At 46.8% G+C, this 17,388-nt stretch overlaps 1 protein-coding gene across 1 annotated transcript in view; it reads right to left on the minus strand.

Moving 5' to 3' along the window:
• Positions 1 to 2,332: 2,332 nt before the first annotated feature.
• Positions 2,333 to 17,388, minus strand: part of LOC137352750 (intermediate conductance calcium-activated potassium channel protein 4-like) — a 41,966-nt gene continuing 26,910 nt past the window's right edge. Inside the window, exons 6-8 of the mRNA XM_068018517.1 lie at positions 16,990 to 17,108; positions 13,560 to 13,629; positions 2,333 to 3,653 (exon numbers count right to left, since the gene is read on the minus strand). Coding sequence (XP_067874618.1) covers positions 3,393 to 3,653; positions 13,560 to 13,629; positions 16,990 to 17,108 — 450 coding nt within the window. The 3' untranslated portion in view covers positions 2,333 to 3,392. The remainder of the gene's footprint in view (positions 3,654 to 13,559; positions 13,630 to 16,989; positions 17,109 to 17,388) is intronic.

Genomic DNA, 17,388 nt, shown 5'->3' on the forward strand with positions numbered 1-17,388 from the left:
CCCTGCTTTTGTACTCAATGCCTCTATTTGTGAAGCCCAAGATCCCATGTGTTTTACTAACCACTCTTCTCAATATGTCCTGCCACCTTCAAAGATCGATGCACATGCACCCCCAGGTCCCTCTGATCATAAGGTCATAAGAACTAGGAGCAGGAGTAGGCAATTCAGCCCCTCGAGCCTGCTCCTCCATTCAATATGATCATGGCTGATCTCATCTCGGCCTCAACTCAACTTTCCTGCCTGTTTTCCATAACTCTTCAACCTTTTACTAATTATAAATCTGTCTATCTCCTCGTTAAATTTACCCAATGTCCCAGCATCCACCACCCTCTGGGGTAGTGAATTCCACAGACTCAAGACCCTTTGAGAGAAGTAATTTCTCCTCATCTCTGTTTTAAATCTGCTACCCTTTATCCCAAAACTACGACCTCTCGTTCTAGATTGCCCCACAAGAGGAAACATCCTCTCTACGTCTACTTTGCCAATCCCCTTAATCATCTTATATACCTCAATTAGATCTCCTCTCATTCTTCTAAACTCTAGAGAGTAAAGGTCTAAACTGCCCAATCTCTCTTCATAAGACAAACCCCTCATCTCTGGAATCAATCTAGTGAACCTCCTCTGAACTGCCTCCAATGCAACTACATCCCTCCTCAAGTAAGGGGACCAATGCTGTACGTAATACTCCAGGTGCGGTCTCATTAATGCCTTGTACAGTTGCAGCAACACTTCCCTACTTTTATACTCTATTCCTTTAGCAATAAATGCAAAAATTCCATTTGCCTTCCTTATTACCTGCTGTACCTGCATACTAGTTTTCTGTGATTCATGTACGAGGACACCCAGATCCTTCTGCACCGAAGCATTCTGAAGTTTCTCTCCATTTAGATAATAATTTGCCTTTCTATTCTTCTGACCAAAGTGGATAACCTCACACTTATCCATGTTAAACTCCATCTGCCAAATTTTGGCCCATTCACCATAGCTTGTAAATTTATTATTTCTTTATTGCAGCTTACTATCCCACCTATTTTAGTGTCATCTGCAAATTTGGCTATAGTACCTTCTGTCCCTGCATCCAAGACATTTATATAGATTGTAAATAGTTAGGGCCCGAGGACCGAACCCTGTGGCACCCCACTAGTTACATCTTGCCAACCAGAAAAAGACCCATTTATCCTGACTCTCTGTTTTCTGTTGGTTAGCCAATCCTCTACCCAAGCTAATAAATTGCCCCTAACCCCATGTAGTTTTACCTTGTGTATTAACCTTTTGTGTGGCACCTTATCAAATGCCTTCTGGAAGTCCAGATATACTACATCTACAGGAGCCCCATTATCCACTTTACTTGTTACAGCTTCGAAGAACTCTAGCAAGTTAGTCAAACACGATTTACCCTTCATAAAACCATGCTGACTCTGACGGATTGCGTTTTGACTTTCTAAATGTCCTGTTATTACTTCCTTAATAATGGATTCTAACAATTTCCCAACGACAGATGTTGAACTAACTGGTCTGTAGTTTCCTACTTTCTGCCTCCCTCCCTTTTTGAATACACTCATGTACACTCTTTAGAACTGTGCCATTCAGTATACATTGCCTCACCCTATTCCTTGTGCCAAAAATGCCGCACCTCACATTTCTCTGCATTAAATTCCATCTGCCACCTGTCTGCCCATTCTGCTGGCATTTCTATGTCCTGTTATAGGTGGTTCATATTATCGTCATACCTGGAGTACTGTGTACAGTTTTGGTCTCCATACCTAAGGAGGCAGTGAAATGACTGATTCCTGGGATGAGAGGATTGTCCTATGAGCAGAGCTTTAGTAGATTGGGTCTATATTCTCCTGAGTTGAGAAGAATGAGAGGTGATCTCATTGAAATGTATAAAATTCTCAGAGGTATTGACAGGGTAGATGTTGAGAGGCTGTTTCCCCACAACTGGAGAGTCTAGAACTGGGTGGGGGGAAGGGAGTCCCAGTCTCAGGATAAGGGGTCGGCCATTGGGGACTCAGATGAGGAGAAATGTCTTCACTCAGAGGGTTGTGAATCTCTGGAATTCTCTATCCCAGAGAGCTGTGGATGATCAGTCATTGAGTATATTCAAGACTGAGATCGAGAGAGTTTTGGGCGCTGAGGGAATCGAGGGATAGGGCAGGAAAGGGGAGTTGTGGGAGAGGATCAGCCATGATCGATTTGAATGGCGGGGCAGGCTCGATGGGCCGAATGGCCTACTCCTGCTCCTATTTCTGACGTTCTTTGGTTTCGCCTGACTAAATTCTGGATTTTCAGCGAATGTGCACTTGGATTGTAAAGAAACTCTTAGTCTCTGTTTTTCATTCAAAAAGCGTGCTGTTTTATTGAAAATGGTCTCAGTCAAAAAAATGTACACAAAGCACCAACTATATTACAACAAGAACATAGACCATCTCCCTCAGACACAACAAAAACATCCCAGAGACTTTACAGAAACAGAGAACGTTAGAGCCAAGAAGGAGGCCATTGGGCCCATCGTCCCTGTGCATGATCTTTGAAAGATCTAATTCCCCCATCTCCCTGCAAATTTTCCCCCTTCCAGTATTTCCCCAATTCCCCCTTTTGAAAGTTACTATTGAATCTGCTTCCACCGCCCTTTCAGGCAGCGCGTTCCAGATCACAACAACTCACTGCGTCAAAAAAATTCTCCTCATCTCCCCCCTCAGGTTCTTTTACCCATTATCTTCAATTAGTGCTGGGGTGGAGGGAGGGGGTGCTATGTGACAAAATAATATCCTTGTAAAGGTGTTCACCCACAGCAATCAATTCTGAAAAAGAACCCACCATTTGGGAACGGGCCATACACAACAGTTCTAATCTCAGCATCTGTCTTTGTGGATTCATGTATTTGAACTCAGATGGGCAGACATCGGGAGAGCGATGGTCGGGGAGGTCAGACACAGACCAGGGTCCCTGCTTCTCAGCAACAAGACTTCCGTCTTGCCAGAAAACCTGTGCATGTCACAGGAGGGGCCGCGGGATCATGCAGCTCACGGTTGAACATCCCACACATGCTCACAGATTTAGTCAGTGCTAGAGGACTATCAGAGCCTGAGGTTCATGGGTTCGATTCCCACTCAAGGACTTGAGCAGAACATTCCAGGTGGAAACTCCAGTGACAGTACTGAGGGAGTGCTGCACTGTCGGAGGGTCAGTACTGAGGGATTACTTGGAGAGCAATTTCCTCGACTTATTTTACCCTCAATTTGGCCACGATATTTCATCTGATTTTTCGCCTCTGCCAGGAGATTATTTAGGGCATTTGAGTACGACCGGCAGAGTCTGTTTTGAAATACACACGGACATAATTGTGTGGGACCTGATGCCTGGACCGGAGAGCGTGTTTCGGTCTCTCATCATTCGTATATAATCTTCCTGTCATTGTTCAGCTGATCCAACCCCTCAGGGTTTGCTCTTTGGGTCCCAGGACGAGAAAGTGATCTGGCACTTCGACTGCAGTTGCTGCATTCACTGAAGGCCTCGCAGACGAGGCTGGGCAACTCCTCGAAACCCAGCGCCAGACCATCTACTTTCGTCACTAAGCCTCCCAATTTCTTTTCCAACTCATTGTAGGAGTCAACCATCCTGGAGTTCATGTCATTCAGGAGCAACTGCATCTTGAACATGGGAACAACAACATTAAACCCCAGTGTGTAATCAAACATTATACACAATCCCAATGGATCAAACCCCTTCCCATTCACTCCCATTATACACAATCCCAATGGATCAAACCCCCTTCCCATTCACTCCCATTGAACACAATCCCAATGGATCAAACCCCCTTCCCATTCACTCCCATTATACACAATCCAAATGGATCAAACCCCTTCCCATTCACTCCCATTATACACAATCCCAATGGATCAAACCCCTTCCCATTCACTCCCATTGAACACAATCCCAATGGATCAAACCCCCTTCCCATTCACTCCCATTATACACAATCCAAATGGATCAAACCCCTTCCCATTCACTCCCATTGTACACAATCCCAATTGATCAAACCCCTTCCTGTTCACTCCCATTGTACACAATCCCAATGGATCAAACCCCTTCCCATTCACTCCCATTGAACACAATCCCAATGGATCAAACCCCTTCCCATTCACTCCCATTGCACACAATCCCAATGGATCAAACCCCTTCCCATTCACTCCCATTGAACACAATCCCAATGGATCAAACCCCTTCCTGTTCACTCCCATTATACACAATCCCAATGGATCAAACCCCTTCCCATTCACTCCCATTGCACACAATCCCAATGGATCAAACCCCTTCCTGTTCACTCCCATTATACACAATCCCAATGGATCAAACCCCTTCCCATTCACTCCCATTGTACACAATCCCAACAGATCAAACCCCTTCCCATTCACTCCCATTGAACACAATCCCAACAGATCAAACCCCTTCCCATTCACTCCCATTGAACACAATCCCAATGGATCAAACCCCTTCCCATTCACTCCCATTGTACACAATCCCAATGGATCAAACCCCTTCCCATTCACTCCCATTGTACACAATCCCAATGGATCAAACCCCTTCCCATTCACTCCCATTGTACACAATCCCAATGGATCAAACCCCTTTCCATTCACTCCCATTGTACACAATCCCAATGTATCAAACCCCTTCTCATTCACTCCCATTATACACAATCCCAACAGATCAAACCCCTTCCCATTCACTCCCATTGAACACAATCCCAACAGATCAAACCCCTTCCCATTCACTCCCATTATACACAATCCCAACAGATCAAACCCCTTCCCATTCACTCCCATTGTACACAATCCCAAAAGATCAAACCCCTTCCCATTCACTCCCATTGAACACAATCCCAACAGATCAAACCCCTTCTCATTCACTCCCATTATACACAATCCCAACAGATCAAACCCCTTCCCATTCACTCCCATTGAACACAATCCCAACAGATCAAACCCCTTCCCATTCACTCCCATTATACACAATCCCAACAGATCAAACCCCTTCCCATTCACTCCCATTGTACACAATCCCAACAGATCAAACCCCTTCCCATTTACTCCCATTGTACACAATCCCAATGGATCAAACCCCTTCCCATTCACTCCCATTATACACAATCCCAATGGATCAAACCCCTTCCCATTCACTCCCATTATACACAATCCCAATGGATCAAACCCCTTCCTATTCACTCCCATTATACACAATCCCAATGGATCAAACCCCTTCCCATTCACTCCCATTATACACAATCCCAATGGATCAAACCCCTTCCCATTCACTCCCATTGTACACAATCCCAACAGATCAAACCCCTTCCCATTTACTCCCATTGTACACAATCCCAACTGATCAAACCCCTTCCCATTCACTCCCATTATACACAATCCCAATGGATCAAACCCCTTCCCATTCACTCCCATTATACACAATCCCAATGGATCAAACCCCTTCCTATTCACTCCCATTATACACAATCCCAATGGATCAAACCCCTTCCCATTCACTCCCATTATACACAATCCCAATGGATCAAACCCCTTCCCATTCACTCCCATTATACACAATCCCAATGGATCAAACCCCTTCCTATTCACTCCCATTATACACAATCCCAATGGATCAAACCCCTTCCCATTCACTCCCATTATACACAATCTCAATGGATCAAACCCCTTCCCATTCACTCCCATTATACACAATCCCAATGGATCAAACCCCTTCCCATTCACTCCCATTATACACAATCCCAATGGATCAAACCCCTTCCCATTCACTCCCACTGTACACAATCCCAATGGATCAAACCCCTTCCCATTCACTCCCACTGTACACAATCCCAATGGATCAAACCCCTTCCCATTCACTCCCATTATACACAATCCCAATGGATCAAACCCCTTCCCATTCACTCCCATTATACACAATCCCAACAGATCAAACCCCTTCCCATTCACTCCCATTGAACACAATCCCAACAGATCAAACCCCTTCCCATTCACTCCCATTATACACAATCCCAACAGATCAAACCCCTTCCCATTCACTCCCATTGTACACAATCCCAACAGATCAAACCCCTTCCCATTTACTCCCATTGTACACAATCCCAATGGATCAAACCCCTTCCCATTCACTCCCATTGAACACAATCCCAACTGATCAAACCCCTTCCCATTCACTCCCATTATACACAATCCCAATGGATCAAACCCCTTCCCATTCACTCCCATTATACACAATCCCAATGGATCAAACCCCTTCCTATTCACTCCCATTATACACAATCCCAATGGATCAAACCCCTTCCCATTCACTCCCATTATACACAATCCCAATGGATCAAACCCCTTCCCATTCACTCCCATTATACACAATCCCAATGGATCAAACCCCTTCCTATTCACTCCCATTATACACAATCCCAATGGATCAAACCCCTTCCCATTCACTCCCATTATACACAATCCCAATGGATCAAACCCCTTCCCATTCACTCCCATTATACACAATCCCAATGGATCAAACCCCTTCCCATTCACTCCCATTATACACAATCCCAATGGATCAAACCCCTTCCCATTCACTCCCACTGTACACAATCCCAATGGATCAAACCCCTTCCCATTCACTCCCACTGTACACAATCCCAATGGATCAAACCCCTTCCCATTCACTCCCATTATACACAATCCCAATGGATCAAACCCCTTCCCATTCACTCCCATTATACACAATCCCAACAGATCAAACCCCTTCCCATTCACTCCCATTGAACACAATCCCAACAGATCAAACCCCTTCCCATTCACTCCCATTATACACAATCCCAACAGATCAAACCCATTCCCATTCACTCCCATTGTACACAATCCCAACAGATCAAATCCCTTCCCATTTACTCCCATTGTACACAATCCCAATGGATCAAACCCCTTCCCATTCACTCCCATTGAACACAATCCCAACTGATCAAACCCCTTCCCATTCACTCCCATTATACACAATCCCAATGGATCAAACCCCTTCCCATTCACTCCCATTATACACAATCCCAATGGATCAAACCCCTTCCTATTCACTCCCATTATACACAATCCCAATGGATCAAACCCCTTCCCATTCACTCCCATTATACACAATGCCAATGGATCAAACCCCTTCCCATTCACTCCCATTATACACAATCCCAATGGATCAAACCCCTTCCCATTCACTCCCATTATACACAATCCCAATGGATCAAACCCCTTCCCATTCACTCCCATTATACACAATCCCAATGGATCAAACCCCTTCCCATTCACTCCCACTGTACACAATCCCAATGGATCAAACCCCTTCCCATTCACTCCCATTGAACACAATCCCGATGGACTCAAACCCCTTCCCATTCACTCCCATTATACACAATCCCAATGGATCAAACCCCTTCCCATTCACTCCCATTATACACAATCCCAATGGATCAAACCCCTTCCCATTCACTCCCATTGTACACAATCCCAATGGATCAAACCCCTTCCCATTCACTCCCATTGAACACAATCCCGATGGACTCAAACCCCTTCCCATTCACTCCCATTGCACACAATCCCAATGGATCAAACCCCTTCTCATTCACTCCCATTGAACACAATCCCGATGGACTCAAACCCCTTCCCATTCACTCCCATTGAACACAATCCCGATGGACTCAAACCCCTTCCCATTCACTCCCATTATACACAATCCCAATGGATCAAACCCCTTCCCATTCACTCCCATTATACACAATCCCAATGGATCAAACCCCTTCCCATTCACTCCCATTGTACACAATCCCAATGGATCAAACCCCTTCCCATTCACTCCCATTGAACACAATCCCGATGGACTCAAACCCCTTCCCATTCACTCCCATTGCACACAATCCCAATGGATCAAACCCCTTCTCATTCACTCCCATTGAACACAATCCCGATGGACTCAAACCCCTTCCCATTCACTCCCATTGCACACAATTCCAACAGATCAAACCCCTTCCCATTCACTCCCATTGCACACAATCCCAATGGATCAAACCCCTTCTCATTCACTCCCATTGAACACAATCCCAATGGATTCAAACCCCTTCCCATTCACTCCCATTGCACACAATCCCAACAGATCAAACCCCTTCCCATTCACTCCCATTGCACACAATCCCAATGGATCAAACCCCTTCTCATTCACTCCCATTGAACACAATCCCAATGGATCAAACCCCTTCCCATTCACTCCCATTGTACACAATCCCAATGGATCAAACCCCTTCTCATTCACTCCCATTGAACACAATCCCAATGGACTCAAACCCCTTCCCATTCACTCCCATTGCACACAATCCCAACAGATCAAACCCCTTCCCATTCACTCCCATTGCACACAATCCCAACAGATCAAACCCTTTCCCATTCACTCCTATTGAACACAATCCCAACAGATCAAACCCCTTCTCATTCACTCCCATTGAACACAATCCCAACAGATCAAACCCCTTCCCATTCACTCCCATTGAACACAATCCCAACAGATCAAACCCCTTCTCATTCACTCCCATTGTGCACAATCCCAATGAATCAAACACCTTCCCATTCACTCCCATTGTACACAATCCCAACAGATCAAACCTCTTCCCATTCACTCCTATTGAACACAATCCCAACAGATCAAACCCTTTCCCATTCACTCCTATTGAACACAATCCCAACAGATCAAACCCCTTCTCATTCACTCCCATTGCACACAATCCCAACAGATCAAACCCCTTCCCATTCACTCCTATTGAACACAATCCCAACAGATCAAACCCTTTCCCATTCACTCCTATTGAACACAATCCCAATGGATCAAACCCCTTCCCATTCACTCCCATTATGCACAATCCCAATGAATCAAACACCTTCCCATTCACTCCCATTGTACACAATCCCAATGGATCAAACCCCTTCCCATTCACTCCCAATGTACACAATCCCAATGTATCAAACCCCTTCCCATTCACTCCCATTGTACACAATCCTAATTGATCAAACCCCTTCCCATTCACTCCCATTGAACACAATCCCAATGGATCAAACACCTTCCCATTCACTCCCATTGTCCACAATCCCAATGGACACAAACCCCTTCTCATTCACTCCCATTGTACACAATCCCAATGAATCAAACACCTTCTCATTCACTCCCATTATGCACAATCCCAATGAATCAAACACCTTCCCATTCACTCCCATTGTACACAATCCCAATGGATCAAACCCCTTCCCATTCACTCCCAATGTACACAATCCCAATGTATCAAACCCCTTCCCATTCACTCCCATTGTACACAATCCTAATTGATCAAACCCCTTCCCATTCACTCCCATTGAACACAATCCCAATGGATCAAACACCTTCCCATTCATTCCCATTGTACACAATCCCAATGTATCAAACCCCTTCCCATTCACTCCCATTGTACACAATCCTAATTGATCAAACCCCTTCCCATTCACTCCCATTGTACACAATCCCAATGAATCAAACACCTTCTCATTCACTCCCATTATGCACAATCCCAATGAATCAAACACCTTCCCATTCACTCCCATTGTACACAATCCCAATGGATCAAACCCCTTCTCATTCACTCCCATTGCACACAATCCCAACAGATCAAACCCCTTCTCATTCACTCCCATTGAACACAATCCCAATGTATCAAACCCCTTCCCATTCACTCCCATTGTACACAATCCCAACAGATCAAACCCCTTCCCATTCACTCCTATTGAACACAATCCCAACAGATCAAACCCTTTCCCATTCACTCCTATTGAACACAATCCCAACAGATCAAACCCCTTCTCATTCACTCCCATTGCACACAATCCCAACAGATCAAACCCCTTCTCATTCACTCCCATTGTACACAATCCCAACAGATCAAACCCCTTCCCATTCACTCCTATTGAACACAATCCCAACAGATCAAACCCTTTCCCATTCACTCCTATTGAACACAATCCCAACAGATCAAACCCCTTCTCATTCACTCCCATTGCACACAATCCCAACAGATCAAACCCTTTCTCATTCACTCCCATTGTACATAATCCCAACAGATCAAACCCCTTCCCATTCACTCCTATTGAACACAATCCCAACAGATCAAACCCTTTCCCATTCACTCCTATTGAACACAATCCCAACAGATCAAACCCCTTCTCATTCACTCCCATTGCACACAATCCCAACAGATCAAACCCCTTCTCATTCACTCCCATTGTACACAATCCCAACAGATCAAACCCCTTCCCATTCACTCCTATTGAACACAATCCCAACAGATCAAACCCCTTCTCATTCACTCCCATTGTACACAATCCTAATTGATCAAACCCCTTCCCATTCACTCCCATTATGCACACTCCCAATGAATCAAACACCTTCCCATTCACTCCCATTGTACACAATCCCAACAGATCAAACCCTTTCCCATTCACTCCCATTGTACACAATCCCAACAGATCAAACCCCTTCCCATTCACTCCTATTGAACACAATCCCAACAGATCAAACCCCTTCTCATTCACTCCCATTATACACAATCCCAATGTATCAAACCCCTTCCCATTCACTCCCATTGTACACAATCCCAATGGACCCAAACCGCTTCCCATTCACTCCCATTGTACACAATCCAAATGGGTCCAAACCTCTTCCGCTTCACTCCCAATGTACACTATCCCAATGAATCAAACCTCTTCCCATTCACTCCCATTGTACACAATCCCAATGGATCAAACCCCTTCCCATTCACTCCCATTGTACACAATCCCAATGGATCAAACCCCTTCCCATTCACTCCCATTGTACACAATCCAAATGGGTCCAAACCTCTTCCGCTTCACTCCCAATGTACACAATCCCAATGAATCAAATCTCTTCCCATTCACTCCCATTGTACACAATCCCAATGAATCAAACCTCTTCCCATTCACTCCCATTGTACACAATCCCAATGGATCAAACCCCTTCCCATTCACTCCCATTGTACACAATCCCAATGAATCAAACCTCTTCCCATTCACTCCCATTATGCACAATCCCAATGAATCAAACACCTTCCCATTCACTCCCATTGTACACAATCCCAATGGATCAAACCCCTTCCCATTCACTCCCAACGTACACAATCCCAATGTATCAAACCCCTTCCCATTCACTCCCATTGTACACAATCCTAATTGATCAAACCCCTTCCCATTCACTCCCATTGAACACAATCCCAATGGATCAAACACCTTCCCATTCACTCCCATTGTACACAATCCCAATGAATCAAACACCTTCTCATTCACTCCCATTATGCACAATCCCAATGAATCAAACACCTTCCCATTCACTCCCATTGTACACAATCCCAATGGATCAAACCCCTTCTCATTCACTCCCATTGCACACAATCCCAACAGATCAAACCCCTTCTCATTCACTCCCATTGAACACAATCCCAATGTATCAAACCCCTTCCCATTCACTCCCATTGTACACAATCCCAACAGATCAAACCCCTTCCCATTCACTCCTATTGAACACAATCCCAACAGATCAAACCATTTCCCATTCACTCCTATTGAACACAATCCCAACAGATCAAACCCCTTCTCATTCACTCCCATTGCACACAATCCCAACAGATCAAACCCCTTCTCATTCACTCCCATTGTACACAATCCCAACAGATCAAACCCCTTCCCATTCACTCCTATTGAACACAATCCCAACAGATCAAACCCCTTCCCATTCACTCCTATTGAACACAATCCCAACAGATCAAACCCCTTCTCATTCACTCCCATTGCACACAATCCCAACAGATCAAACCCCTTCTCATTCACTCCCATTGTACATAATCCCAACAGATCAAACCCCTTCCCATTCACTCCTATTGAACACAATCCCAACAGATCAAACCCTTTCGCATTCACTCCTATTGAACACAATCCCAACAGATCAAACCCCTTCTCATTCACTCCCATTGCACACAATCCCAACAGATCAAACCCCTTCTCATTCACTCCCATTGTACACAATCCCAACAGATCAAACCCCTTCCCATTTACTCCTATTGAACACAATCCCAACAGATCAAACCCCTTCTCATTCACTCCCATTGTACACAATCCTAATTGATCAAACCCCTTCCCATTCACTCCCATTGTACACAATCCCAACAGATCAAACCCTTTCCCATTCACTCCCATTGTACACAATCCCAACAGATCAAACCCCTTCCCATTCACTCCTATTGAACACAATCCCAACAGATCAAACCCCTTCTCATTCACTCCCATTATACACAATCCCAATGTATCAAACCCCTTCCCATTCACTCCCATTGTACACAATCCCAATGGACCCAAACCGCTTCCCATTCACTCCCATTGTACACAATCCAAATGGGTCCAAACCTCTTCCGCTTCACTCCCAATGTACACTATCCCAATGAATCAAACCTCTTCCCATTCACTCCCATTGTACACAATCCCAATGGATCAAACCCCTTCCCATTCACTCCCATTGTACACAATCCCAATGGATCAAACCCCTTCCCATTCACTCCCATTGTACACAATCCCAATGGATCAAACCCCTTCCCATTCACTCCCATTGTACACAATCCCAATGGATCAAACCCCTTCCCATTCACTCCCATTGTACACAATCCAAATGGGTCCAAACCTCTTCCGCTTCACTCCCAATGTACACAATCCCAATGAATCAAATCTCTTCCCATTCACTCCCATTGTACACAATCCCAATGAATCAAACCTCTTCCCATTCACTCCCATTGTACACAATCCCAATGGATCAAACCCCTTCCCATTCACTCCCATTGTACACAATCCCAATGAATCAAACCTCTTCCCATTCACTCCCATTGTACACAATCCCAATGAATCAAACCTCTTCCCATTCACTCCCATTGTACACAATCCCAATGGATCAAACCCCTTCCCATTCACTCCCATTGTACACAATCCCAATGGATCAAACCCCTTCCCATTCACTCCCATTGTACACAATCCCAATGGATCAAACCCCTTCCCATTCACTCCCATTGTCCACAATCCAAATGGACCCAAACCTCTTCCCATTCACTTCCATTGTCCACAATCCAAATGGACCCAAACCTCTTCCCCTTCACTCCCACTTTAGAGCATTTCAAAGAAAGGTGCGTTGTAGAGAAAGGCTCTTCCAATCTTTCCACCATTTCCGAGATTCAGTTAACCCCAATGTCCACCTCTCAGGGAGGAAAAGTCAGCAGAGTGAGCTTGGTGGGGGTCAATAAGTGATCAGCCATTCCGACAGGCCTTGTTGTGCAGTGTGCTGTCCTGCTGTTCCACCAGACAAAGGAATAAGCTCCTGGGGCCAGGCGGGTGGACAATGGCTTCACATCATTCATGAGGGGTTTGTGACCTGCAGAGAAAATTCAGAGCAGCTGCTGTTACCTTGGAGACATCCATCATGGTGTTGACTTGATCATGGAGTTTCCTCTGCCTCAGTTTTGCCCTGCGGAATCTGACGAGATGAGTTACACGTTAATCACGATTGCCTCATAAATCATTCAGCCGTGGCTCGGTGGGTGGCACTCTCTGCTCTGACTCAGGTTCAAGTCCCACACCAGAGACTGAAGCACAGAAATCGAGGCTGAAACTCCAGTGCAGTACTGAGGGAGTGCTGCACTGTCGGAGGGTCAGTACTGAGGGAGCGCTGCACTGTCGGAGGGTCAGTACTGAGGGAGCGCTGCACTGTCAAAGGGTCAGTACTGAGGGAGTGCTGCACTGTCGAAGGGTCCGTACTGAGGGAGCGCTGCACTGTCAAAGGGTCAGTACTGAGGGAGTGCTGCACTGTCGAAGGGTCCGTACTGAGGGAGCTCCGCACTGTCGGAGGGTCAGTACTGAGGGAGCTCTGCACTGTCGGAGTGTCAGTACTGAGGGAGTGCTGCACTATCGGAGGGTCAGTACTGAGGGAGTGCTGCACTGTCGGAGGGTCAGTACTGAGGGAGCTCTGCACTGTTGGAGTGTCAGTACTGAGGGAGTGCTGCACTGTCGGAGGGTCAGTACTGAGGGAGCTCTGCACTGTCGGAGGGTCAGTACTGAGGGAGTGCTGCACTGTCAGAGGGTCAGTACTGAGGGAGTGCTGCACTGTCAGAGGGTCAGTACTGAGGGAGCACTGCACTGTCGGAGGGTCAGTACTGAGGGAGCACTGCACTGTCGGAGGGTCAGTACTGAGGGAGTGCTGCACTGTCGGAGGGTCAGTACTGAGGGAGTGCTGCACTGTCGAAGGGTCAGTACTGAGGGATTGCTGCAATGTCGGAGGGTCAGTACTGAGGGAGCACTGCACTGTCGGAGAGTCAGTACTGAGGGAGCGCCGCACTGTCGGAGGGTCAGTACTGAGGGAGTGCTGCACTGTCGGAGGTGCCGTCTTTCAGATGAGACATTAAGCCGAGGCCCCCGTCTGCCCTCTCAGGTGGGTGTAAAAGATCCCACAGCCACTATTTGGAAGAAGAGGAGGGGGAAGTTCTCACCGGTGTCCTGGGGACAATATTTATCCCTCAACCAGCATCACTAAAAAAACAGATGATCTGGGTCATTATCACATTGCTGTTTGTGGGATCTTGCTGTGCGCACATTGGCTGCTGTGTTTCCTACGTTACAACAGTGAGCACACTTCCAAAAAAAGCCCTTCATTGTGTGAAGCCCTATGGGACGTCGTGAGGAAGTGAAAGGCACCAGAGAAATGGAAGTCTTTCTTTCTTCCTATGACTGCTGGACATGTATATCTGGATTCATGCATTGTGTTGTGATTGGTCTCTGATCTGTGTATCAGTTGGGCGATTGCAGGAGAACTGGAGCTGCCTCTGTCCTCAGAAAACCTGAGCTCGAGCAGAGATAAAGCCAGCCAGGGTTCCTGCCCCTGCTCGCTAAACATTCACCCCATGTGTGTACAGGATCAGGCTTCATTGTGATGCCCCACAGTCGAACAGCCCCCTGAAAATCATTGCCCAGACTCTCAGGAGACGTGTCGTCATAATGATGGAATAAGGGACTCGATGGGAGAGTTAGGGGATTGGAAGGATGGTCTTCGATGGGAGAGTTAGGGGACCAGAGGGATGGTCTTCGATGGGAGAGTTAGGGGACTAGAGGGATGGTCTTCGATGGGAGAGTTAGGGGACTAGAGAGATGTTCTTCGATAGGAGAGTTAGGGGACTAGAGGGATGCTCTTCGATGGGAGAGTTAGGGGACTAGAGGGATGCTCTTCGATGGGAGAGTTAGGGGACGAGAGGGATGGTCTTCGATGGGAGAGTTAGGGGACTAGAGGGATGCTCTTCGATGGGAGAGTTAGGGGACTGGAGGTATGCTCTTCGATGGGAGAGTTAGGGGACTAGAGGGATGGTCTTCGATGGGAGAGTTAGGGGACTAGAGGGATAGTCTTCGATGGGAGAGTTAGGGGACTAGAGGGATGCTCTTCGATGAGAGAGTTAGGGGAGTAGAGGGATGGTCTTCGATGGGAGAGTTAGGGGACTGGAGGGATGCTTTTCGATGGGAGAGTTAGGGGACTAGAGGGATGGTCTTCGATGGGAGAGTTAGGGGACTAGAGGGATGGTCTTCGATGGGAGAGTTAGGGGACTAGAGGGATAGTCTTCGATGGGAGAGTTAGGGGACTAGAGGGATGCTCTTCGATGGGAGAGTTAGGGGAGTAGAGGGATGGTCTTCAATCGGAGAGTTAGGGGACTAGAGGGATGGTCTTCGATAGGTGAGTTAGGGGACTAGAGGGATGGTCTTCGATGGTAGAGTTAGGGGACTAGAGGGATGGTCTTCGATGGGAGAGTTAGGGGACTGGACGGATGCTCTTCGATGGTAGAGTTAGGGGACTGGAGGGATGGTCTTCAATGGGAGAGTGACGGGACTAAAGGGATGGTTTTTGATGGGAGAGTTACGGCAGTGGAGGGATGGTCTTTGATGGGAGAGTTAGGGGACTGGAAGGATGGTCTTCGATGGGAGATTGAGGGGACTAAAGGGATGGTTTTTGATGGGAGAGTTAGGGGACTGGAAGGATGGTCTTTGATGGGAGAGTTAGGGGACTGGAGGGATGGTCTTCGATGGGAGATTGAGGGGACTAAAGGGATGGTCTTCGATGGGAGATTGAGGGGACTAAAGGGATGGTCTTCGATGGGAGAGTTAGGGGACTGGAAGGATGGTCTTCGATGGGAGATTGAGGGGACTAAAGGGATGGTTTTTGATGGGAGAGTTAGGGGACTGGAGGGATGGTCTTCGATGGGAGATTGAGGGGACTAAAGGGATGGTTTTTGATGGGAGAGTTAGGGGACTAGAGGGATGGTCTTCGATGGGAGATTGAGGGGACTAAAGGGATGGTCTTCGATGGGAGAGTTAGGGGACTGGAGGGATTGGTGACGCTGCCTTTCCTTTTCTATTTCCATTCATGGGATGTGGGTGTCACTGGCAAGGCCGGTATTTATTGTCCATCCAGAGACGCCCCTTGTGAAGGTGGAGCTGGGTCTTCTTGAACCGTTTCAGTCCCGTGTGGTGAAGGTGCTCCCACGGTACCGTTAGGGAGGGAGATCCAGGATTTTGACCCAGTGACGATGAAGGAATGGCCGATATATCTCCAAGTTGGGACGGTGTGTGTGTGACTCAGAGGAGAACATGGAGGCGATGGTTTTCCCATGCTCCTGCTGCCCTTGTCCCTGCCTTCAATCAGTGAACGCAGCAGAGGCCATGGATGGAATCTGGGATGTCTGTGGCCTGGGCGGCTCAATGCCGCAGCGAGTAACAGGGCAGTCACCCACCCAGTGAGTGGAACACAGGGGAACATCTTCACCAGCTAACATTACAGCGGATTGTGTGGTTCACTCACCCACAAATTGCAGAAAGCACATCGCGCTGATACTTCCTGATCTTGTGCACATTTCTGTTCTTCTTTTGTTTGTACAACAGCCAAGCCACTCTAATCAAGTCAGCAGCAGTCTTCTGGACCTGGCACCAGATAAATAGCACAGTGTTGAAGAGGGAACCTCATCAATATAACCTTAAATAGCATCACCAGTGTTTGGTTATCAGCATCTCTTTCAAAAATGGAGGCTCACGCTGACACTCCCATCGAAGACCATCCCTCTAGTCCCCTAACTATCCCATCGAAGACCATCCCTCTAGTCCCCTAAATCTCCCATCGAAGACCATCCCTCCAGTCCCCTAACTCTCCCATCGAAGACCATCCCTCTAGTCCCCTAACTCTCCCATCGAAGACCATCCCTCT

Source organism: Heterodontus francisci, chromosome 39 (genome assembly GCF_036365525.1).
Source record: "Heterodontus francisci isolate sHetFra1 chromosome 39, sHetFra1.hap1, whole genome shotgun sequence".
NCBI classification, from domain to species: domain Eukaryota; kingdom Metazoa; phylum Chordata; class Chondrichthyes; order Heterodontiformes; family Heterodontidae; genus Heterodontus; species Heterodontus francisci.